The sequence below is a fragment of the Chionomys nivalis genome, chromosome 12 (genome assembly GCF_950005125.1).
Source record: "Chionomys nivalis chromosome 12, mChiNiv1.1, whole genome shotgun sequence".
NCBI classification, from domain to species: Eukaryota; Metazoa; Chordata; class Mammalia; order Rodentia; family Cricetidae; genus Chionomys; species Chionomys nivalis.
In genome coordinates, this window is record NC_080097.1 from 43,002,035 (window position 1) to 43,026,697 (window position 24,663).

The 24,663-nt window shown below is 40.5% G+C and overlaps 1 protein-coding gene across 2 annotated transcripts in view; it reads left to right on the top strand.

The window, feature by feature from the left end:
* Positions 1-24,663, top strand: part of Xpo7 (exportin 7) — a 44,742-nt gene that overhangs the window by 8,974 nt on the left and 11,105 nt on the right. For both annotated transcript variants that reach the window (XM_057785939.1, XM_057785940.1), the window contains exons 6-21: positions 1,447-1,551; positions 3,105-3,270; positions 4,469-4,542; positions 6,400-6,519; positions 7,632-7,778; positions 9,152-9,324; positions 11,088-11,281; positions 11,879-11,984; positions 14,117-14,252; positions 14,760-14,833; positions 15,977-16,057; positions 16,771-16,834; positions 17,196-17,304; positions 18,221-18,327; positions 21,910-21,998; positions 23,236-23,343. In XM_057785939.1, the coding sequence (XP_057641922.1) occupies positions 1,447-1,551; positions 3,105-3,270; positions 4,469-4,542; positions 6,400-6,519; positions 7,632-7,778; positions 9,152-9,324; positions 11,088-11,281; positions 11,879-11,984; positions 14,117-14,252; positions 14,760-14,833; positions 15,977-16,057; positions 16,771-16,834; positions 17,196-17,304; positions 18,221-18,327; positions 21,910-21,998; positions 23,236-23,343 (1,853 nt within the window). The remainder of the gene's footprint in view (positions 1-1,446; positions 1,552-3,104; positions 3,271-4,468; positions 4,543-6,399; positions 6,520-7,631; positions 7,779-9,151; positions 9,325-11,087; positions 11,282-11,878; positions 11,985-14,116; positions 14,253-14,759; positions 14,834-15,976; positions 16,058-16,770; positions 16,835-17,195; positions 17,305-18,220; positions 18,328-21,909; positions 21,999-23,235; positions 23,344-24,663) is intronic.

Sequence of the window (24,663 nt, forward strand, 5' to 3'; positions counted from 1 at the left end):
GCAATGACGTGGCATGGTGGCACACGCCTGTAGTCCAAGCATTAGGGAGGCAAAGACTGGTGGGTCTCTGCTAGGTCAAGACCAGCCATGTCTATGTCTACAGAACAAGCTCTAAGGCGTCCAGGGTTATGTAGTGAGACTCTGTCTCAAAAACAAACAAAAAGCATAGCTTCATCATGTAAGACATACACAGCACAGTGGTATGGACAGTAGAATTGGAATATTTTGAAACTTCTAAGTAATTTTCCATTATTTATTGGTTGGCACATTCAAATCAGAAAGTATACTTTTCTTTACTATTCCTGGTTGAACCTAAAGGTGACATTTGAAGGTTTGCTATATGACTCTTCAGTGTGACTGAAACAAATGAACCCGTCTTGGATGTGTTTACCAATAAATCAAAGAAATTTAAGTTTCAATAAGTATCTAGACTACAAATACTATAGACAACCTTAATTCTTTTATTCTACTTGTTGAGTGTCTACTACGTGTTAAAAATGCAAGATATAGTATTCTATAGCAGCTGAAAAAAACAGTGGAATGAGAGACCCTTAGAACCATTTAAGATCTCATTTCCAGAGCTGGAAAGATGACTCAGAGGTAAGGAGCACTGGCTGCTCTTCCAGAGGTCCCAAGTTAGATTCCCAGCAGAGTTAGATTCCCAGCAGCCGTATGGTGGCTCACAGCCATCTCAGAGGGATCTGGTGCCCTCTTCTGGAATAAAGGCATACTTACAGATAGAGCACTCATACATTAAAATAAATAATGTTTTTTAAAAATCATTTGTATGTTGAAATAGGTTAGAGAATGAAGTGAGGCCACAGGTCATCCATTTATTTTCAAGTTCATGGCCATTAGTGACTGCTTTGTAATTGGGCAGTTGTTTCAGACTTGATGAGTTAACTTACCAAAGCCCAATCTTGCTGCTCTGTCTGGTTTTGTAGCTAAGCCACAATACAATATAACAGTAAGTGCTGGCTATAAATGCTGACAGTTTGTGTAGTTTTGCTTTTTCTCTATACCCTAGAGAGAAATGATCATGGTGGCCATGAGCAACACTCCCACACACCCCATTCTTCATATCTTCCTAGATCTGATTTAACAATAAATTAAGCTATAAAATGAATTTTGTTTTTATATTTACATTATTGGAAATCCTTCTGGTTTATTTGAAGTCTACATGAACCACCCTCTATCTGAGAATTAATTTTAAAACTTGCATTGGGGGGCTGGAGAGATGGCTCAGAGGTTAAGAGCACTGGCTGCTCTTCCAGAGGTCCTGAGTTCGATTCCCAGCAACCACATGGTGGCTCCCAACCATCTGTACTGAAATCTGGTGCCCTTCTCTGGTGTGCGGGAATACATTGAGGCAGAATGTTGTATACATAATAAATAAATCTTTAAAAAAAAAAAAAAACTTGCATTGGCTTATTCTTTTCTACACAGGCAGACACCACCCATCCTTTAACCAAACACAGAAAAATAGCCTCTTCCTTTCGAGACTCGTCACTGTTTGATATCTTCACACTTTCCTGCAATTTACTAAAACAGGTATGGTTATATTCAGTCCTAATTCCTGTTCCCTTCTCAAGAGTAAGAGTGGGTGGGATTTGTTAGAGATCATCTGACTGAGACCATCATCTCTCACATTACACACATCTGGAGGAAAAACAATTAGCCAAGTTGATCACTGACTAAGAGGGAGGATTGCATGGTTTCCCCTATTTAAACGCTATTTATCTAGGTGAAAAGCAGTAAGTGAACATTTATTCCTTCTTCCTGTCTTCAGGGAATCTAGTTTACTACAAAATTGGAAATTTGTTACTCTATGGCCACATAAAATGTTTCTATACAGAATGGAAGCCTATTAGCTTTATGGTGTTTAAGATTCTTAAGTGTTCTGCAAGCAGGTTCAGACTACATTGTTACCATACAAAACTAGGTGACTCTCTGTCCCCTGCTGAGTTAAAATAAACAAATAAACAAGCAACATCTGTAAAGAAGAGTAGGTTTTGAATTTTTCAGCATCCACTTAGATTTAATAACCTAAAGGGGTAGACAGTATCATATAAGGGAATTATCTGCTTTAAATAGAGAAGTGATTTTAATTTCATCCATTTATAGCATTATATTTAATCAAAAAAGTTAGGTAGACTACTTACCATGCTTGAGAGCCTGAGTACAATCCCCATTGTCACTGAAAATGGTAAGCCTGTCACCATGCAATATGCCTAGGCTACAGAATCAAAGATTAAGGAAGGGAGCAGGGAGAGTCCTTCTCATGTGTAACAGTGGTCAGGTTGCCTTTTCAACATGGGAAGTACTTGAAGATAGCCTTTGGGTTTTTAGGTTCACTTTTATGTGTTTGTATTCTCGTTTTCTGATATTTCCCAATTTTAGCTCTAGAAACAAATTTATATTCTTTCTGTTGCCCCCATTAACAACACCCATCATTTACACACTTGACTATACTCCAGATTTATAAATGTTCTGAGAGACATCTGAGAGAAATAGCTTTTGAGAAAACTAAGGATCAAATTCTTCTTCACCCTATCAGAAATAATTAGCCAGCTCGTCACTGAGGGCCAGCTAGTAGATCCTTGGATACCACAGATACTTAAGGACTAGTATCTAGCTGTAAGTCTGCAGATATGTAATATACAGGAGAATTTTTTTTTTTTAATTCTCATTAGAAAAGTGTTTGGTAATGACAGTTTTACAAAGAGAAGGGAATTGTAAATCTTACTCTGAACTCTATCCACAGCTTAAATAAACCACGCCTAGAAATACTAAGATTGCAGACCCAAACACCACATTTTGTATTGCTTTACAATTTTCTCAGTGGCCATTGTGACTACCTATGAAAAAGAAGTGTTAACCAGGGGATTTCTCTAAATATCAACTTCATATCTTTACATATGTGTTAATACTAAAAGAATAGATTTTTTTTTCATAACATTGTTAATAAAAGTGCAACATCTTTCTGGAGTGAAAACATTTACTGTGCTGAAGTAGGGCCCTCCTTTTCCAGCTTAGCAGCCTGCTTCTGAAGCAGGGAAAAGAGAAGTGTTTGGAGCTCATTCATTGTGTGAAAATTTTTCCAGGCATCAGGAAAGAACCTGAACTTGAATGATGAAAGTCAGCATGGCTTGCTGATGCAGCTGCTCAAACTCACCCATAACTGTCTGAACTTTGATTTCATCGGCACTTCTACTGATGAGTCCTCAGATGACCTGTGTACAGTTCAGATCCCCACCAGCTGGAGATCAGGTAACAGAGAACTCCAACCTAAGTAAGTCTGCCTGCCCTGTGTCTGTAGGATAATCCAGAGAGGCCCTGTAATTCTTTATTTACTTTGAACAAAACTTAGTGTTTTTATGCCTTTGTTTACAACATGGTAAGGATTCAGAGAGGAGTCTTTATGGTTTATTTGAAACAGGGTTTCTTTGTGTAACAGTACTGGCTGTCCTGGAACTCGCTTTGTAGACCAGACTGGCCTCAAGCTCACTGAGAGCTGCCTGCGTCTACCTCCCAAGTACTGGAATTAAAGGCGTGCACTACCACTGCCTAGCTCATAGAAGAGTCTTATAAGATGCCCCCAAGCATAAGAGAACTTAGAATTACTGAACACCAGACACTTAGGAGGTGTTTGTTTTTTTAATTTTGTGTATACGTGTGTTTTGCTTACACGTTTTTCTGTAAACCACTTGAGTGTCTGGTGCCCTCGAGGATATTGAATTTGCAAAAATGGAATTACAGACAATTGTGAGCCACCATGTGGGTGCTGGGAACCAAACTCAAGTCTCTGGAAGAAGTGCTCTTAACTGCTTAGCCATCTCTCAAGCACTCACTTCAGTTACTTAAAAACAAGATTTCATAAAGTGTCACTTACCTGTGGTCATCCTACTTGAGGCAGGAAGATCCCAGGTTCAAGGTCACCATGTACTTGGCAAGACCCAACCTTAAACAAACAAACAAATAAAAAATAGCTCTGGAGAGATGGCTCAGCAGTTAAGAGCACTGCCTGTTCTTCCAGAGGTCCTGAGTTCAATTCCCAGCAAACAAGTGATGACACATAACCATCTGTAGTAACATCTGTCACCTTCTTCTGGCCTGCAGGCATACATGCAGACAGAACACTTTGTACATAATAAATAAGTAAATAAATAAAACCTTAAATAAAATAAAAGAATTTCAATGTGTGTTTTTTCCCCCTAAGGGCAAACTGTGGGATAAGATTAATAGGGGTTCTTTCAGAGTCAAAAGGATAAACACTTCATAGAGGAGTCAAAATCAGTGCTTAACCTAAAGGGAAAAAAAGAAAACAAATCTCACTAGTTTATCACTTTCTAAGAAAATAGATATTTTTGGACAAATAATCAGAAGACTATGGCCCATAATATATAATGCTGGGAAAAGTAGACTTGTGCAACCATGGTAAAGTCATATCCTTTGTATTTTCCCCTAGCATTCTTAGACTCTTCAACTCTGCAGCTGTTTTTTGACCTGTATCATTCCATCCCTCCCTCATTCTCACCTTTGGTAAGTCAGAACCACGGTTTCTAAAGCAAACCTGTTCTAGAAAGTAGCATTGGTAAATAATCTTTAGGTCTGTTTTGTTTTGCAAAATCATAGAAATAAACCAAACATGATGGCTAGACGATCATTGTAAGTTCAAAGATAGCCTTGTCTACATACCAAGCTCAAGGACAGCCAGGGCTATATTGAAAAACCCTGGGATTGTTTTTGGTGTTTTGGTTTGGTTTTTTATTTTTTTTTATCTGGGGGATGGTGGTGATAGAAATATAGCGTAGGTGTACATTATGTACCCAGTATGCTGATGCTGAGGTCATAACCTAAAAGTTCTAGCAGCAGTCTTGATTGTTTTTAACTCTTCCTGTCTTGTCAGGTTATAGCTAACTGTCAAGCTCTTTCTGTCCCGTCTGTAGCCCTAGTTAACGCCACAAGCTAGTATGTGAGAAGTCATTTGATACTTGTCTAGCTACACACTGAGGCTGGCATAGGACAATTTTTAAATCCTTCAGGCACTTCTATAATCCAGGCACATGGAGACCACTGTATTGGGGATTTAAAATCATCCTATCTCCCACATACCAAATTTGAGGGAAAGAAGAAAAGTCTCTGAGGCCAGAGTTGCATATTGATAAATGATAAACAGAAAGGCCTTTCTCCCAAAAAGAATTTGGATCCTATCTAGCATTAACATACCTTAAATCACAAGATTATTCAAGTTCTAAAGCCTCGTTGGTCTGGAGATTTTGGACTTAAATAATATTCTACGTGAAATATACATAGGAACATAGTCAAGTAAGTAATGGAGGATCTGGATAGTGTTTCTGCAGTAGATCACTCACCTGGTCATTGTACTTTTCCAAACTAACACAGGTCTTCCCTTTAGCATAAATATAAATTCAGTGTATGTGTATCCTTAAGTCACTTCAGAAAAAGGAAGCACAGTCCAGAGGGGTAGTCAGTGAAAACACTGTTTATAGTTGAGTGTGCTCACAGTGACCCAACAAGGCATGGTGACATGTGCCCTTTACAGCTGGTGGGAATACAGGCCTGAGAGAGCTCAGCCTAGATACTAGGAGACAGCTATACAGCAAACACTGTGGCAGTTTATAGAAGAACTGCTTGTTTGTAGTCCAGCCAGAGGGTTGAAAGGAGAGCATCTTTGCCTTTCTACCTTCTGACCTCCTAGTGCTTCCTTCTGGCTGAAGCCAGCCCAAAGCAAAAGCAACAGCTGTGCTACTGCTAATATCCCTCTTCCTGGGAATGCAACATGCAGAAAAGACCAGAAACTAGATATAGAAAGACGGACAACAAAAAATGAGCACAGTGGGAAAAAGAAGAAAACTTTTTTTTTTCAGGGTATAGATTTGACCTGATTATTTTGTCATATAGTTCTGTAATAAGCAGAACTTGATTTTATTAAGACAAAAAAATCTAAACCTCAAGCTTTATTGAAGCAATAAATGTCTTGACATTTTTTGTGGCTTAAATATATATATATAAGAAAGAATCAAAGAAGTGATTAGAATAATCAAAGATACTAAGAAGAATTTCCAAGCTCAATGTAGCCATGGGCCTTGCTCTGATGAATTTGGATTGGATGTTTCTTTTTTTTTTTTTGGTTTTTCGAGACAGGGTTTCTCTGTGGTTTTGGAGCCTGTCCTGGAACTAGCTCTTGTAGACCAGGCTGGTCTCGAACTCACAGAGATCCGCCTGCCTCTGCCTCCCAAGTGCTGGGATTAAAGGCGTGCGCCACCACCGCCCGGCAGGATTGGATGTTTCTTTCTTTGATAAAGCTAATGAATATTGTAGGAAGCCATGGCTGCCCATCTTACTAAGTGTTTCTGTGCTGTGCCTTGCTTGCAGGTATTGTCCTGCTTAGTACAGATTGCCTCAGTCCGGAGATCCCTATTTAACAATGCTGAGAGAGCCAAGTTTCTCTCTCATCTCGTTGATGGTGTTAAACGAATACTGGAAAATCCACAGGTAAGGTTTCTGAGAATGTGTGTATACACTGAATACATGTATGACTGAAATCTGAAGGAAGATCATCAAGAGCTACACATGGCAGGAATCCCAGGAAGCAGCATAGTCTGACTTCTGAAGATGTGTGGATAGTTGTGGGTGCGTTTGCTGCAGAGAGGAACATGGGAAGAGGTCATTAGATACAAGCCAGAGAGATGGAACCAGCAATTCTTACTTCCTCAAGAAATTAAGAATCTAAAGATTGGTTTTGTTTCTCGGTGTTTAATATTGATATGAGTAACCTAACATAAAAAGCTATCTTTTGGTGGGAAGGGAAGTATTTCTTTTTCAAAGATACAATCTATAATTTGATGAATTTTCTCTTCTCTCTTTTTCCCCCCAAAATTCATGTAATAACCACTTTTCTTTCAGGTATTCTCTATAGTTGGGAAAAGAAATTCTAGAAGCAGTGTACTTTAAAGTATACTTAAACTGTTTAAAATGCCTTTTTTTTTTCAACAAACTGTATTAAGACTTACTTTGTGGCATGATTTTGTATATGAACAAAACAAAGTTTCTGCCCTGATCATTAATAAAGAATAGTATTCATAAGGAAATATAAATATATTGACACCTTTAAATTCCTGTAGTACTGATATAGTTATATACTAGTATACAATAAATATCTGATACTTGTGATACAGCATGAAAACACTTGTCCCACTTTTGTTTATAATAACTAAGGTGGTTAATTTAGTGATTGTTTCACATATGTTGAAATTAATTATTCCCTTTGGTCTATGAGAAGCAAACACATCAAAGATGGTGTCCATTTCTGCCATTGATCACCTTACAACCTTAGGCAAGTAGTGTGATCCCCTAGGTTCTGTTTCTTACTCTACACTTGAAGCTAATGATCCCATATCATGGGTGAATATTTTGAACTAATGTGATAATAAATGTGATCAAACCTTTTAAAAGTAGTACTTGCCTTCTATACCTGTGTTCTTAATCATGGATTTGCAGTCCAAAAGCTGAAAAATAGACTTCCCCATGCTGTGCCAAGCACACAGCATTCTTGGAGCGTGGTGATCATATTTTTCATTTTTATTTTCTTTCTATGCCGTTGCCAGAGTTTATCAGACCCAAACAATTACCATGAGTTCTGCAGACTACTGGCCCGATTAAAGAGTAACTACCAACTGGGAGAATTGGTAAAGGTGGAAAACTACCCTGAGGTTATCCGGTTGATAGCCAACTTCACAGTGACCAGCCTACAGGTTTGTCTTTCACCACTATGTCTTTCTGTTTAATTATTGGGATCTCATCTCTTGCATCCTGGTTTTTACCCTATAAAAATATTATTGGAGTTTGACTATAACTTGGTGGTTGAGCACTTTCCTAGTATGTATGAGGTACTGCTTCAATCCTCAGAATCACAGGAAGCCATAAAGAGTATTTTATTATACTCACACATACCTATAGCATACTCTGCAAAGTAGTTCCCATTGAAGACTACTTAAATTTATAAGAGTGTAAGGAAAGGGTTGGAGTTGTAGCTCAGTGGTAAAACACTTGCTTCATATTTGTGAGACTCTGCATTTGATCCCAGCACTACAAGAAAAACAAGTTTAATAACTTTGGTTAGAGGAACATGTAGAAATTATAAAGGGCTAAGAACATAGGTCTCTAGTAGAGTGCTTGCTTAGCATACTAAAAGCCCTCCTGGGTTTATTTCAGTACTGAGAGAAGAAGTCTTTTATCTCTCTGAAAAGCACAAGATAGACCTGGGGGGCCTAGACTGAAGAAGGAAAAGAAGCTCAGCCCTCACCTCACCCTCTTGTCACCTCACACAGCACAGTTAGGGTCTCTTGCTGTGTGATTTACATCACAATCACCTGAGAGCTTGAAGGACACAGGGTCTCCTCACTAGGCTCTGGTTCACAGAGACTAGTGATTCTCCTGCATTTCTAATGTCTTAGACCCACTCCCTGCATCTTTCTTGTCATCTAGATTTATAGAGCCAGCATAGACCCACCTTCTATTTCATTAAACTCTTAAGTCTGAAATAACTAACAGCAACCTACAGAAGGAAGAGTTTATTTTCAGAAGGATGAGTCCATTATGGGCCTTGCATGGTGGATCATAATCATATCTTAATCTCAGCACCAAGGAGGCAGAGGCAAGTGGATCTATATGAGCCTCATCTACATAGTGAATTCCAGGTCATCCAGGGCTGTGTAGCGTGACCCTGCCTCAAAAGAAACCAATAAAAAAGAGTCCATTGTGATAGAGGGGCAGTTAGCAAGGGACAAGCATGATAGACAGGGTCAGGACGCTGAGAGCTCAAATCCTCAACAGCAAAGAGAATGAACTCTCAAAACCCTGCCCATGACAGACCTCCTTCAACAAGGCCATATCTCCTAAACCTTCCCAAGCAGCACCGCCCACAGGGAACTAAGTGTTTAAATATCCAAGCCCACTGGAAACATTTATCATTTAAACCACCACTAGTAGCTGCCTTAAATGAGTTACCGTACACAGATTCAGGCCCCCAGAAACTTAGCTGTTTTGTTATTCTTTGTATCAAATAGCTTGGGATTTTTTGTGCAGAAATGAAAAACTTGCCTTTTATTCTTTTGTTGATCCTCAGCACTGGGAATTTGCCCCAAATAGTGTGCACTATCTCCTGAGCCTGTGGCAGCGGCTGGCAGCTTCCGTGCCGTATGTCAAAGCCACGGAGCCCCATATGCTGGAAACATATACTCCTGAGGTCACCAAAGCCTATATCACATCCCGTTTGGAATCTGTGCATATCATTCTGAGGTAAGGAAACATGGACTACCACCACATTCCCTAGTCAGCAACCTTGTATCAGACTTTCTAGAAGTCAGATCCCAAACTGACAAAGCTATGTTTGGTTTTGGCCGCCTGTCTGTCTTTCCTTCAATACCTTGTTTAAATGTTTCTTTAAATTTTTTATTTGCTGAGCCATCTCACAGGCTCAAGTTTGTGGTCTCACTGTTTATGACAAGACATTTCAAAATATAAGTATTCATGAAGTTCACTGGAAAGCCTGTGTTCAATTCATCTAGCTTCCAGGAGACAGTGGTGGAGGGTGGAGAAATGTGTAAAGAGTCTAGACCCAGGAAACTGGTTTTAATAGGTTATACTTTTGGGTATGTTCCTGCAGTTGCTTTTTTTGTAAACTACAAACAGTAATAAGACTACCTTGTGATCTTATGAGAACCAGTATAACCTAGCATTGTACATAGCATGTGGGAAACATACAGCAGCCATCTCTTGACTGCTGCTGCTTCTGGTCCTGGCATGCTACAGTAGAGCAGTAGAGATCTCACCATAGGGCAAGGTGTCCTAAAGTCTGAAAACCTGTAAGGTAAGGCCTAGTACAAAGCCACGATTCTGAAATCTGAGGTGGGAAACTATATCATTTTGATACCAAATATATATTTGGGAAAGTTGGGTATAAACCAAGCCAGTTTATAGTCTTTGGGTTTTTTTAAATCCCATTTAGCATGATTATTTTTATAGTTATGTGTTTGCTGTATAGAGATTGAGCTTGATAAAATAAGGGTACATCAAAGTTTTTGTATTGCTAAGAGAAACATACTGCATTCCTCATGAAAGTTTCTGAATTCCCTAACCTCATTTAGCCACAGTAACTTCAAATGCAGGATATGTACTTAGAGTCCCAAAGTATACAATAATCAGAAAGATTGGCCAGGGGCACCTAGGGTAGCTCACCAGTAGAGTACTTGCCGGACATGCACAAAGCCCAAGTTCTGTCTCAGCTCTATAAAAGTAAATTTAAAAAAAGAGGTAAGAAAAGTTACTCCTTACAAGTTTCAAGATGGCCAGTGAATATAAGGTGCTTGTCTCCAAGCCTAACTACTGGTCAGTTCCCAGGCTTAAGTGGTAGAAGGAGGAAACTGACTCCTACAAATTATCCTTTGACCTACATATATGTGTCCTTGGGCATGCATGCATACATACATAGTTACAGTAAAAATGTAATCTTAAAACAGTGTTAAATAAGCTAGCACTTGGGAGGCAGAGGAAGGCAGATCTGTAAATTCAAAGCCAACCTGGTCTATAGAGAAAGTTCCAGGACAGCCAAGGCTACACAGAGAAACGCTTCTCTTTCTTTCTTTCTTTCTTTCTTTCTTTCTTTCTTTCTTTCTTTCTTTCTTTCTTTCTTTCTTTCTTTTCTTCCTTCCCTCCTCCTCTTCCTCCTCCTCCTCCTCCTCCTCCTCCTCCTCCTTCTTCTTCTTCTTCTTCTTCTTCTTCTTCTTCTTCTTCTTCTTCTTCTTCTTGTTTTTCTTGTTGTTATGAAAGAAATAAGACACTGAATGCCTACAGCTCAGAGGGGTAGAAACATAATACTGCCAGGTTCAATGGCAGACAAATGCTAAGGTATTGGCAAGATTCTGTGGCAACAAAAACTTTTTAAATTTCCTTCCTTAGCAAAAATTAATGTTGATCCTCTATTGTTGGTGAGAAAGAGTTGCTGTATCAGGGAAATTAATGGGCATGTGTTTTTAAGAGGGTGCCTTCTTTCTTGGGAGTAGGGATGGCCTGGAAGATCCCCTGGAAGATACAGGTCTGGTCCAGCAACAGTTGGACCAGTTGTCCACCATTGGGCGTTGTGAGTATGAGAAGACCTGTGCGCTCCTTGTGCAACTGTTTGACCAGTCAGCCCAATCCTACCAGGAACTACTGCAGAGCGCCAGTGCCAGCCCAATGGACATCGCAGTGCAGGAAGGTAAGTGCAGTGTCCAGGGAGCACAGAGATACTGTCCGCCCCTTCACCTCTTCTTCCCTTTGTGCCCCCATCCCCGCCAAAAAAAAGAGATTATTCATTATTACCTTCATGCACACAGAGTAAGTGAATGAATGAATAAGTGTCATAGGGGCCTAGGGTGGAATAACAAATCATACCTGTAGCGGGTTGTTTCAAGAAAGTACTGCACTTCAAAAATAATGGTCTTATCTGATATAGGAATACTACTATCTGATCAGTTTCCCTCTTGGTATCAACCTTACTAGAGTAGAATGGCAGCCATTCTCTATCAGAAAAGTAAAATTTTATGGCTTCATTAGAATACTCTTTTAAGATTAAGGAGTCTTGCCAGGTGGTGGTGGCGCACATCTTTAATCCCAGCACTCAGGAGGCAGAGGCAGGTGGATCTCTGAGGGTTGGAGGTCATCCTGGTCTACAGAGTGAGTTCCAGGACAGATAAGACTACAGAGAAACCCTGTCGCAAGGGGTTGTGGGGGTAGGGAATTGAATAGTCTTCTAGTGAGAAGTATCTTTACAACATTAGCAAGGGGGCACTAAGGAGTTTTCTTCCTACTCCAGGACGACTGACATGGTTGGTTTACATCATTGGAGCTGTGATTGGTGGCCGAGTTTCTTTCGCCAGCACTGATGAGCAGGATGCTATGGATGGTGAACTTGTCTGTCGGTAAGTGTGCCCCAAAGAAGCCTCTTATTCTGCTTGACAACTCAGCACCTGCTGGGGCCCTTCTGGTGCTTCTTAGGCAGCTGAATGCCCATGAGGATGTGGACCTACTATGCTAAGCCAGCTAGCTCTCTTTTGTGCATGCACCTATGATTTATACTAAATTTTAATCAGTAATCAACAAGGAAATGTTATGTATGGAATTGGGGAAACTAATGGAGGGGAGTAACTGTTGATCTATTCAGGGGCAGTGTCTAAGAGTTGGAGAATATGGGCTGTATTTGCAGTGCTGACATGATCTAAAAGGAAACTGATTCATTGGTGTCACTCCTGCAGCCTGTCACAACCACCAGATTTTACATTATTTTGTATCTGTGTTCTCCTTTTGTTATAAAAAAAAAAAAAACTCTAGGTGAGTGTTAAAACTTACTGAAGATTTTCCAAGTTAAAACGGGGAGGCAGAGGCAAGCAGATCTCTGTGAGTTTGAGTCCAGTCTTGTCTACTTAGCTCTAAGCCATAGTGAGATCTTGCCTCAAAAAAAAATTCTTTTTACTGTAATAATAAGCCCACTGCATGCTAACATAACCTTTCTTGTTTGTTTATTTACTTGTTTCAGAGATTGATTCCAGGGTCTTATGCACGTGCTCTACTACCAAACAGTATCCTTAGCCCCGTTTTCCAAAGGAGCTTTCCATCTCAGAAACATGTAAATAAATAAACAAACAAGAAAGGTGTTTATGAGAAGAATAGTCTTACCTACAATTTCAAACCTTTGTCGTGTATAAGATAGTTGGAGTCTCATCCCTGCATCAGTCTGTGGTGATACTGCGCATCTTGCAGCTTCTGGAAAGCTACTGTAGATTCCTGCAGGAGCGCAAGTAGGATGGACCAGAATGTTGCCATGTGTTTTGAAGTTGTTGTAGGACCATACAGAGCTGCTATTGTTAGGACTTCTGAACTTTTCAGATATCTTCCCTAGGGATGACCTACAAGGAACCTAGTGTTTTACATTCTGTTGGTCCTAGACATCTCAGTCTATAAATCTTAGTTATCTGAAAAATTCCCATTTGGAGCTAACAGACTCACAGTGGAGTCTGTGAGGGAAAACAGTTGATCACGGTTACAATAAGCGTCCAGATTTCCAGTATTGAAATAATCCAAATGTAGTCTGTAGAATTCTGAAAATTGTCAACAAATTGGGCCTGTTTCTCTTTGTACCCTGTATTGTTTATCAAATGTTCTTTTGACTTTGGGTGCCCTAATTGTGACAAAAGTGTGCATGGTATTACCCCACTAGCACTTTTTAAAGGTAGTGAACAAAGATTTCTTAAGAATGAAATCTAGTACCTTTCTGATACCACATATGTGTCATAATAAACTCAGTTTAGACAATGTCTTGTAGGCTGTTCTCTTGGATGTTGTAACACAGTGAGTCTAATTGACTCATAATATGTCACAAGTAGTTGCTATCTTCATTCTGTCAAATGCCAAAGACTCACTTGTAAGAATAGCATTCTTCAGCTGGATGGTAGTGCACACCTTTAGTCCCAGCACTCGAAGGGGCAGAGGCAGGCGGATTTCTGTGACTTTGAGGCCAGCTATATCTACAAAGACAGTTCCAGAACAGTCAGGTCTACAAAGAAACCCTATCTCAAAAGAGGATACCATTCTTACTCATTCAACATTGGCCACATCCTTTGTTTGGAGTGAAAAAGGTCTACAGCAAAGGATTAAAGGCACAGGTAGTAGTACATCTGCTACTTGTTCTTGAAAGTGGTCCTTTCTACTGTGTGTCTCCCTTCCTTTCATGGCTAAGTGAGAAAAAAAAAAGATTGAGGAGCACTAAGCTGGCTAGTCCAGTCCCATTCATCTGTATAGATGAATTTGCACGCAGAAGATCCACAATCCCACAGAAGTTCCAGAAGACAGTTACCTTTATATTCATGTTTTACCACTGTTTATAAGCAGAAGTGGAGACTTTGTTTCCTCACCACCATTTAGAGCCTGCAGAGAAGACAGTTCCCAAAGTGGAGGGATAAGAAGAGAGATGTGTGATGACTTTGAAGTAGCTTACATTGTTTAGAATGCCCAGGATATCCTGCTGTTTAGAGAATCATCACTCTTCTTCCTCCAGGGTGCTCCAGCTTATGAACCTGACAGATTCCCGCTTGGCTCAGGCGGGTAATGAGAAGCTAGAATTGGCCATGCTGAGCTTTTTTGAGCAGTTTCGTAAGATCTACATTGGGGACCAGGTGCAGAAATCCTCAAAGGTAACATACTCACTGTCAGCTTCATTTCTCACTTCTCGGGTGTGGAATTGCATGGAGGGAAAACAGTTGATCACAGTTACAATAAGCCTCCAGATTTCCAGTATTGGAATAATCCAAATGTTTTCTCTTAGTCTGTAGAATTCTGAGAATCATCAACAAATTGGGCCTGATTCTCTAGTGCTCCATATGCTTAACAAATGGCCAGTCAAAACATCTGTTGTACTCCCCCAAATTGGCAGTTCTTAGTCTCTATACATGAATTAATGTTGAGAACAGCCGGTAGTTTTGGCAGTATTTGGAGAATTTCAGGATTGAAGGGGCCCAATAAGAGAACACAGCCTCTACCCAGTATTTAGAACATTGAAACTAGCCTATCCCTTTAGTCCATACTTCCCAGAACTGTAGTACATCTTTCAGCTGAGTGTGGGCATGTTTTAGAAAGCCCAGGGTTGTGATTTTTCTAATCTATGTCATCTGATTATTTTCTCTTACTTTGCATGACACCAGCTATACCGCCGACTCTCAGAAGTTCTGGGGTTGAATGATGAGACGATGGTGCTGAGTGTCTTCATAGGAAAAGTGTAAGTGTTGTGGCTCGCAGTCAGCAAGAGGCCCTGCAGTCCTGTTGCAACTGTGCAGTGACCCAGGCACTGTGCTGCCACTGCCTTGCTATTCCAGCCTTGATCGTTTGCGTCAGAGAATTGTGCATTTGAGTGTGTGACACGCTGTGCTTAGAGATATGGCCCGGCCCCAGAGCATTCCAGGCTTGTGTAGAATTTTACCAAATCTGCTCTTTAGCCTCTGGAATCCCAGTTGAAATACTGCCAGGCATTCACAAAATGGAGCTCCTCCCTGGTGATTGGTATTTGTCCTCTCACTCTCGGTCACTCAGATGTCCAGAATGCCCAGAGTAGGCATTTGTTTTCTGGTGCTGATTTCCAGTAGGAATGCCTGCCCCTCCCCTGTGGGGAGAGCCTCACTCTCACATGGGCTTACTCTTCTCAGGAAGCATCATACCCTCCAGGAGTCTTGATCTCTAAAATATGCTCCTGCTGTTTGAATGCTTTCAAAGTTGGTGCTTCTAATTGGCCCTTTTCCTGTTTTTGTTTTTGTTGTTTTTAAGTTATGTCCCTTAGTTACATTTTCCCCTTTTTAGGAGCTCAATTTATCAAAGCACACACTAGGAGTCAAATACTAATAACCCAGGGCTGTGTGCAAAGTACCATTTTGCTTCCTTGCAACTGTCCCAGCCTAAACACTGATCTCCATGAGCTGGTTAATAATTTAAGATGGAAAAAGCAAAGGGGGTCTAAAGGACTCTCCCAGCCAAGAATCCAGAAGCAAGGGCTACTAGAGTTCTGCAGCTGACAGTGGATGGTGCAGGTGCAGAGTTGCATACGTCTGCATGTTATCACTGCCGCAGAAATCTCTTACCCTTGCTGCAGAAATCAGCCCTGGAGTGCCCCAGAATTCCAAGGGCCTGGGTATGGGCCAGTGTAGCTTTGGAACCAAGTAGTGAAGATTATCTGAAGGATAATTTTTCTAGTCAACCAAATGTAAGTACAGAGATTTTATACCCTTTTTTTTTTCCTGTGGTTGTGATGTCTGTGAATTGGTGATACAGATGTGTGGTGACTTTTGATTGATGCATTTCTTCTTTTGTCCCTCAAGGAAATCAGGTGCATCAAAAATTTCTCTTCTTTTTTTCTTGTTTTTTCCTCCAGCATCACCAACTTGAAGTACTGGGGGCGTTGTGAACCAATCACCTCCAAGACGCTGCAGCTTCTCAATGACCTCTCCATTGGATATCCTTTAAGCTAGACTCTGAGGAAGTTCAAGTCACATTTTTTTTTTTTCTGCTGCTGCTGCTTTAACTTGGGTATAGCTTGAACTCAAGTGTCTTCTTTCATTTTCCTAGGAGCCAAAGGCAATACACACAGGAAATCTAGAATAATTCCAAGTCCCTAAAAGTGAGACACCACACAATATAATTGACTATAAATGTATCCCTGACTGGTCCTAAGATTGATAAATACCAGGAGACCTAGGACCTGGCTCACTTTTCCACAGTGGTGGCTTACAGCCCTTGATCTTAATGACATCTACTGTGAAGTTTGGATTGCTCCACAGTTAGGAGCCAGTTAAGTGCAAAAAACACTTCTTCAATAACTTTCTCATGCCTTCAAAACTTTTCATAGCTAGTCCCTTTCTTAATAGAGAGGAGTCTAATCACAGTGCACAGTGGGTACTCGTGCAGAGCTTTAAGTCATAAAGTCCCTCTTGAAATCTGGGATAGTCTGACTCTAAAGAGAAATTGCTTGCTGTGGTATTGATTTTCTTAAAAGTAGCAGTTTGGTTTGGGTGTTCTCTTATTAATTAAATGCTAACAAGCACTTTGTACTCTTTGGCAGTATTGCACTCATTTGGTTTAGAGGATAGACTTTCTAGGAAAGCGTACTAACTCTAAACATGTCTTAGTTTGTGCCACACTTTCCTTGACTGTGTCCTTTGTCTTTACATACAGTAGTGTAAGGAAGCTAGTGAAGCTTAGCGCGGTACAGTTCATGCTGAACAATCACACGGTGAGTGCTCTCAGTCCTGTTCCCCTGTCCTTCTCCAGCCATCCACATAGACTTCTCAGCACTGCAAAGCAAGTGCTTCAGTTGAGGCCCTGGGTCCTGCATCTCTGCCAGATTACACTCCCACCATCAGCCGCTCAGGATGCCTGAGCTGTAGTAAAGTCACCTGCTGCTGTATATACTTGGGATAAACCAGTACAACCAATTTAATTTTAATTTTAAAATAATTAAAGACCAATGTATCCTTAAAAAGTGACCATTGGGTGCTAGTGTGCAAGGACTCAGTAATTCTGATATTACTGACTTCCATTCTATCTCTAACCCATGTTTTTACCTTTTTAACTTGTTTTCTTTTTTTTAATAGAGCGAGCACTTTTCATTTTTGGGTATTAACAATCAGTCCAACCTGACAGACATGCGGTGTCGGACTACCTTCTACACAGCACTTGGGCGTCTCCTCATGGTGGATTTAGGTACTGCAACAAACTCTAGTGGCTCAAGAAGTAATCTGGCCCTGTACTAAATTTTTTCTGAGGACAGAGTAGTAGATATAGGGGAACTCCCTCTCTGTTATTTCAACAGTTTTAAAAAAAAAAACACACATCATGCTGTCATGCTCCCTGTACTGGAAAAGTGTGATAATATGCAGCCAAGTTTTTATCTTGATATGCCATGGCTTTAAAATTCTCCTCAAGCTAGACACAGCTTGCACCTGTTATTCCACTATTTGGAAGACTGAGACAGGAAGTGTCTGTGTTTGAGACCAACCAGAGCAATATAATGAGATACTTGTCTAAAATTACTTTTTTGAAGAATATAAAATTCTCTCTTTGATAACCACATCTGTAAAATAAGAGAATTATTGAGATTGGTAAGTGCATCTTGTTGGCCAGAACCACCTCCACACCACAGTAATAAATGAACCCACCTACTCGGTCATCAGAGGCTTAGTTATGTGGGTCTCCAGTGCATAGGAGCCATGGAAGTTTAGTCACCCGCGTAGCACTGGTGGTCCAACTAATCACTGATGGTGATGCTCAGTGGCATTTGTCATTGTGGGTTTTAAGCTACTTTAATCCTACTAAAATGACTGGAGACCTAGGTTTATGAAGCACTGCTAAGGAAAGTGTATGTGATAAAGCCTCCGGAAGCATCTAACCTGTTCTAACACAGCAGCCTTGGGCTGCTGTGTTCAGTGTGTAGTATCTTGTACAAATGCATGTTTCCACTAACGTTTGACTTTTTAATTACTACTAACACCCGTTGGGATAGTTAAGGGAGCCTTTGGATTGTGCTGGGACCTTCTCCTCTTCCACACCATTTTATTCCTCAAGTGTTCACAGCTTGGACTTGTTGACATCAGAGTCACACCTGGGTTGTTTCCCTTAGGAGAGGATGAAGATCAGTATGAGCAGTTCATGCTCCCACTCACAGCAGCGTTTGAGGCTGTGGCCCAGATGTTCAGCACTAACAGCTTCAATGAACAAGAGGCAAAGGTGAGTCCTCCACCTATGAACCAGTTGGCTTCTGGGCAAAAGCAGAGCTTGGTAAAGCTGGGATTGGGTAGCTGCCAAAAGGGCACAGCTTATCTACAAACTGTCCCCTGGTTGGCATATGAATCTCTTGTGTTCTTGAAACTTAAATTGAAGATCTAGTAGTCATAAAGTCTTTTCATTTTAAAGTATATTCTTAAGCAGTGATTAGGGATTGTTGTGTATATTTTTAGGTATATCAGCATGAGGTTATGGTTTTCTTACGTTTTGGATCACTGTTTTATCTTGTATTATGTCCCATTTTAATTTTTAATGGTATTTATTAGTAATTTCACTTTTTCTAGAACAATTCTGTAGGTGATTCGTCTTTGCAGGAAAAGACTTACCTGTGTTTTCTACTCTTTGTTTTCTTTTCTTGGAGTAAATTCAGTTTTTTTTTTTAGCTCTTCTTATTGTAAAGCTGTAAAACTATAAGTACTTCTAGGCATATTCCAAAAGTTTTTCTTTGTTTGAATGTTTTTTAGTTTGACAACAGACTATATAATCTTAATTATTTTACATGTTATAGTTTAGGTGTTTCTTCATTATCATTCACAAAACTGATTTTCTTTTTTTTCCTTTTTCTTTCTTTTTTTGGGGGCTGGGTGGGTGGGTATTCTCTCTATACTAGCTCTAACTGTCCTGGACCTTACTCTGTAGACCAGGCTAGCCTCAAATGTACAGAGATCCTTCTGCCTCTGCCTTTGAGTGCTGGGATTAAAGGTGTACACCACCACTGCCCAGCCAGATTTTCTTTTTTAATTGGAAAAAAAAATGTTTTCACACCATATATTTTGTTCACAGTGCACTCTCCCAGAAGAAGGATCTTCTTCCAGACCCTTCCCACCTCCCCCACACCCACCCAAAACAGATTTTCGAAATCCCGGAATTTTGATTTGACATTTTCATTATCATTGTGTTCTTTGTACTTCCTTATTTCTGTAAGGATTTCTTTTGAGGGGCCTAGGAATTGTGGTTCTGTGGTAAGACGTTTACCTAGGGTGCTAGAAGTCCTGGGCTAAAACCCCAGCACCGCAACAAAACGAACAAACACAGTAAGAATAGTCTTTGAATTTCCTTAATTGATGTGTAGAATTTCAAGTCAGTTTTTTAGTTTGATTTCTGGCTCTAAAGTTGTCATTTGATTGTTAGCTCTCCTGTTATTAGTTCATACATGCTTACTCTCCTGGCCTATAGCTACCCATACCAAACTGGGAATACCTGAGGATGTTCATGTTGGTCATAGTGCTTTCTGCAATATTCCTAAGAGCGCCCAGGCTGAGCAGAGAGACACCAAATAGCAAAAGGGTGTTGATGGGGGGGTAAATGTGAGGTTATACTTGACAGTTCATCTTGTAAAACCCTCCAGGAACCAGCAAGGTGGGTAAGGACATTTGCTGCCAAGGCCGACAAACCTGAGTTCCGTCTCTGTTGCCCACACAGTGAAGGGAGAGGACCAACTCCTTCAAGTTGTTTTCTGACATGCAGTGTGACGTGAATGTGAACACACATGTGCATGCATACACAATGAACGAATGCTGTTTGAGAACTTTTTTAGTTTCGAAAGATGGAAATCTAAGAGACTTTACAGCAAGGCAGTCAGAGAACAGTACCATTCTGTATAACTTCCTCAACTTTGTACTTGTGTTTGGGCATCTGAGTCATTCTAAGGGGAGTGCACTATTACAGAACATACCAGTGATTTAGGCTACAGTATCAGCCACCAAGAACTTAGTTAAGAATATCAGTACTAGCTCTTTCCCGTAATCTTAGTTCCATTCAAAGCAAGTAAAATTAGTAAAGAGGCCAGGCTGTCCATAAACTGCAATGGTCACCCATTATTTCTGCCATGATCCTTGTAACAAGTCTCTAATATTGATCTATCTTAGGCTAGAAAGTTGAGCTCAGTAGTATCAACTCAGAGAGAATTGTTTGCTTAAAGGAGACTGTTCAGAGTATAGTACAGCAACTTTTGCTAAAAACAAGAAAACATTCTCAAATTCCCAGGGATTTCAATAATATAATAAATTTTTAAAGCAGTTGTTCTGTTAATCAGGATGCCCAAGTAGAAATTCTATTGAGAAAGAGAATGCTGGATTTATAGTGTGATTGCACATGCCACAGAGTGTATATGGAGGCAGGGGACAGCTTTGTGAAGTCAGTTCCCTTCTACCTATACATAGTCCAGGGATCAAATTCAGCTCACCAACTTGCACGGAGAGTTCTTTTACCCCCTGAGCCATCTTACCAGCACCCGATACAGGATCTTGATGCAAGTAAACGACACGCCCTACTCTGAGAAGCAGCATGGCGATGGGAAAGCTACTAGATGTCACCCATCCATAAATGGAGAGTACGACACTTTATAGCTCCACACATTCAGCCTTATTTCTAGGTACTCAGGATCCAGAGAAGGCACTATACATACTCCCTTTCTTTTCCCCTTGGTAGAATGCATAGTTGAGTTCCTTTAAGATAAAGAACTAAGAGAAAAATGCCTTTTCTGCCTTCATATAACCTTCCCTTTTGAAAAACTGGGTTATTTTGATTTCCTGATCTTTGCATATCTCTAATGTCTTAAAATTTACCTTCATCAAGAGTCTTTTCCTAGCACACATGGGGCCATGGGTTCAAGCTCTAGCATGGGGAGAAAGACTTAACTTCGGTTTTTCAATAATGAGCCATTACCCATACTATTTTTCTGAGTATAGAGTGTGTGTCCCTTATCTGAAATATCTGGGCCAGAGATCTTTGAGATTTCAAGGTTGGTTTGTTTGTTTGTTTGTTTGTTTGTTTGTTTGTTTGTTTTGGGTTTGGGTTTTTTTTTTTTTAACTAGATTTTTGGTGTGTGTGTGTGTGTGTGTAAGATATATAGCTATCTTGAGAATGGGATGGAGCCCGGCGGTGGTGGCGCATGCCTTTAATCCCAGCACTTGGGAGGCAGAGGCAGGCGAATCTCTGTGAGTTCGAGACCAGCCTGGTCTACAAGAGCTAGTTCCAGGACAGGCTCCAAAACCACAGAGAAACCCTGTCTCAAAAAAACAAAAAAAAAAAAAAAGAGAGAGGGGGGGAGGAGAGAGAATGGGATGGGACCCAAGTCTAAATACAAAAATCACTTATGTTTCTCATACACCTGTGCACTTGGTCTGAAGGTACTTCTATGTTTTTACTATTGTTTAGTTTATGGGGAGTTTCTTACTGTTCTGCAGTAATGAGCTTAGGGGTCAGAACTCTGACCTGTCTCCCCCGTCCAGTAAGTCCATATGAACAGTTTCATCATGTAGCATTCTCCACTTACTGGGCATGCTGAAAGTTATTTTGTATTTTGGAGGATTTTAGACTTCAGATTTTGTTACAAGAAAACTTGAGCCTGTGTATCAGGTTTCCAAAACTAATTTTCCAGGTGAAAAGATTCTATTCTAGCATGAAGAAATGGATTCGTGGGGAAGGGTTGCTATAAACGGAAAAATTAGATTGTAATTGTATGCAATTCCTGTCAGGGGGTTATAGTTGGGGTGTTTCTTCTGTTTCTACATCCTGCTACAGAGAACTCTTGTTGGCCTGGTGAGAGACCTGAGAGGAATAGCTTTTGCCTTCAATGCCAAGACCAGCTTCATGATGCTCTTTGAATGGATGTATCCTAACTCGTACTAGAAACATCTGCCGAAACAATAACTGAAGGGAAGCTATGTGTTAGGAGTGGAAAGGGGAAGTGGGAAGAAGTTTGGTAAGACAAGAGAATGATTTTCCAAAAGGTCTGCTTTTTTTGTTTGTTTTATTGTTTGTTTTTCAAGATGGTACTTCTCTGTGTAACAGCCCTAGCTGTCCTGGAACTAGCTCTTGTAGACCAGGCTGGCCTCAAACTCACAGAGATCCGCCTGCCTCTGCCTCCCAAGTGCTGGAATTAAAGACTTTTGTGCCACCTGGCTGTGGTCTGCTGTTTTCTGTGAGCCACACTACAGTGGGCTTAGGTCACATGCTGCCCTCTGATTAGTACATAAATGAGACTGTCTCCCAGTAATGGAACCAAGCACCAATGTGGAACCGCTGCACATGGATTTTACTATACGGAAGCCAAGCATCGTGGTGCATGCCTTTAATACCAGCCCTGAGGGAGGAGACAGAGACAGGAGAATCCTTGAGTTCGAGGCCAGGCTAGTCTACAGAGCAAGTTTCAGGACAGCCAGGACTACACAAAAGAAACCCTGTCTCAAGAAGTGGGGAAGAGAGAAAAAAAAAAGAGAAAACCAGACATGGTCTCCCATACCTGTAATTTCAGCACTTGAGAGCTACACAGGAAATCACGACTTTGAGGCCAGCCTGGGCTATGTCGCAAGTTCTTCTAATGAAAGAAAAGACAGGCAGGAGGGAGACATAAAAACTTGGTAGAGCTAGAAAGGAAGTTTGATCTTGAAACAATCAGTCACCAAAATCTGAGGACCTGTTTTTCCATTATTTTCACTAATATAAAAGAAATAGTTAATCTCCTGTCATGTAAGTGGTAAAGTATAAGTGAATACAAAATACAGGGGCTGGAGAAATGGCTCAGTGATTGAGAATACCAAAGGACTCAAGTTCAGTTCCCAGTACCAGCGTGACAGCTTACATACAATCAAAATGCACATAATATAAAAATATTTTAAAAAGAAAATATGCTGTGTTCTTCAGAAGAAAGTCACTAAGAATTGAAATGTATCCCTCAATGCCTAGTGTGTTTGTGTGTGTGTGTGTATGCATAGAAAAACTCCCCAGTTTAGCAAACAAGACAGGAAAGTAAAGAGCTATAATTAAGTTTGTGTTTGAGCGCTGAAAAGTAATTTAAACTCTGTGTCTTCTGGATTCAGAATTTCTTCCTTAGCATATCTTTTGTAGCTATCCCTCCTACATGCCAATTCTCCAGCGGGCAATTGAGCTCTGGTACCATGATCCAGCCTGTACCACACCTGTGCTCAAGCTGATGGCTGAATTAGTTCATAACAGGTAAGCGGTATGGTAACTGCTCAACTGCTTGAGAACCCTTAAGATGATTGATTCATTTTCTTGTGCCCAGGGCAGATTGTAGAGCACTGCTATCAAATTTGAAAGCTTCTAAAAGTGTGTGTGTTCTTGTTTGAAAGAAGGATACTGCCAGCCACACCAAGCTGTTGCTGTCTACAGGAAATAAATCACCAGATGAGCTCGGGACGTGTTTGTTTGTTTGTTCGGGGGTTGTTCTGACACAGGGTCTCAGTAGCCCAGGTTGACCTTAATATATAACTGAGGATGACCTGAAACTGCCGATCTTCCTGCCTCTCCTGGGTGCTAGGGTGACAGGAATGTGCCAACATATCTGATTTTTGCAATGCTGGGGCTTAAACCAAGACTTCCTGCATGCTAAGAAACACTCTTACTAGCCAAGATAGATCCCCAACCCGAGGTTTCTATCCTTTTTTTTGCCCCCTGCACCACCAGGATAGTCATTTCTAATAAGAAGTAGGGTTGGCAACCCTGGTTTGTTTTGTTTTTCTCTCCCTGCCCAAACATACACAAGTTGACATTTGGTGATGGTACTCTGTCCATCATTTTTTAGAATAGTGATATATAAAAAGGATATATTTTGTTTTGTTTTTTTACTTTTTCAAATCAGAGTTTCTCTGTGTAACAGCCCTGGCTGTCCTAGAATTCACTCTGTAGACGAGGCTGACCTCAAAATCACAGAAATCTTGCCTGCCTCTTCCTGCCGAATGCTGGAATTAAAAAGGCATGTGCCACCACCACCAGGCTGAAAGATATACAGTTTTGGGTATCTTTTTTTTTTTTTTTTTTTTTTTTTTTTTTTTTTTAGAATTTATTTTATTTTTAATTCTATGTATGGGTGTGTACACGAGTGCATGTGCTTGCAGAGGTCAGAGGCATTGGCTCCCTCCAAAACTGGAATGTAATTACATTTCATCTGGAATCAGGTGAGCCACCTGATAATGACACTGGCAGCCAAACTCAGGTCCTCTACAAGAACAGTATATGCTCCTTAACTGCTGAGTCATCTCTTCAGCTTCTAATTTTTTTCTTTAAACCTTTTAATGGTGGCAAGTGACTCACACTTATCCTAACACTCAGGAAGCTGAGCAAATGTTTCAGGCTAACCTAGGCTACAAAGTGAGATCCTGTCTCAAAACAACAGAAAAGAGCTTGGGAACTGGCTTAGCAGGTAAAGTGTTTGATGTGCAAACAGGAGAATCTGTGTTTGTATTCCCAGAAGCCGTATAAAAGTTAATTGTGGTTATATATCCATAATCCATACACTGAAAGGACAGAGATAGG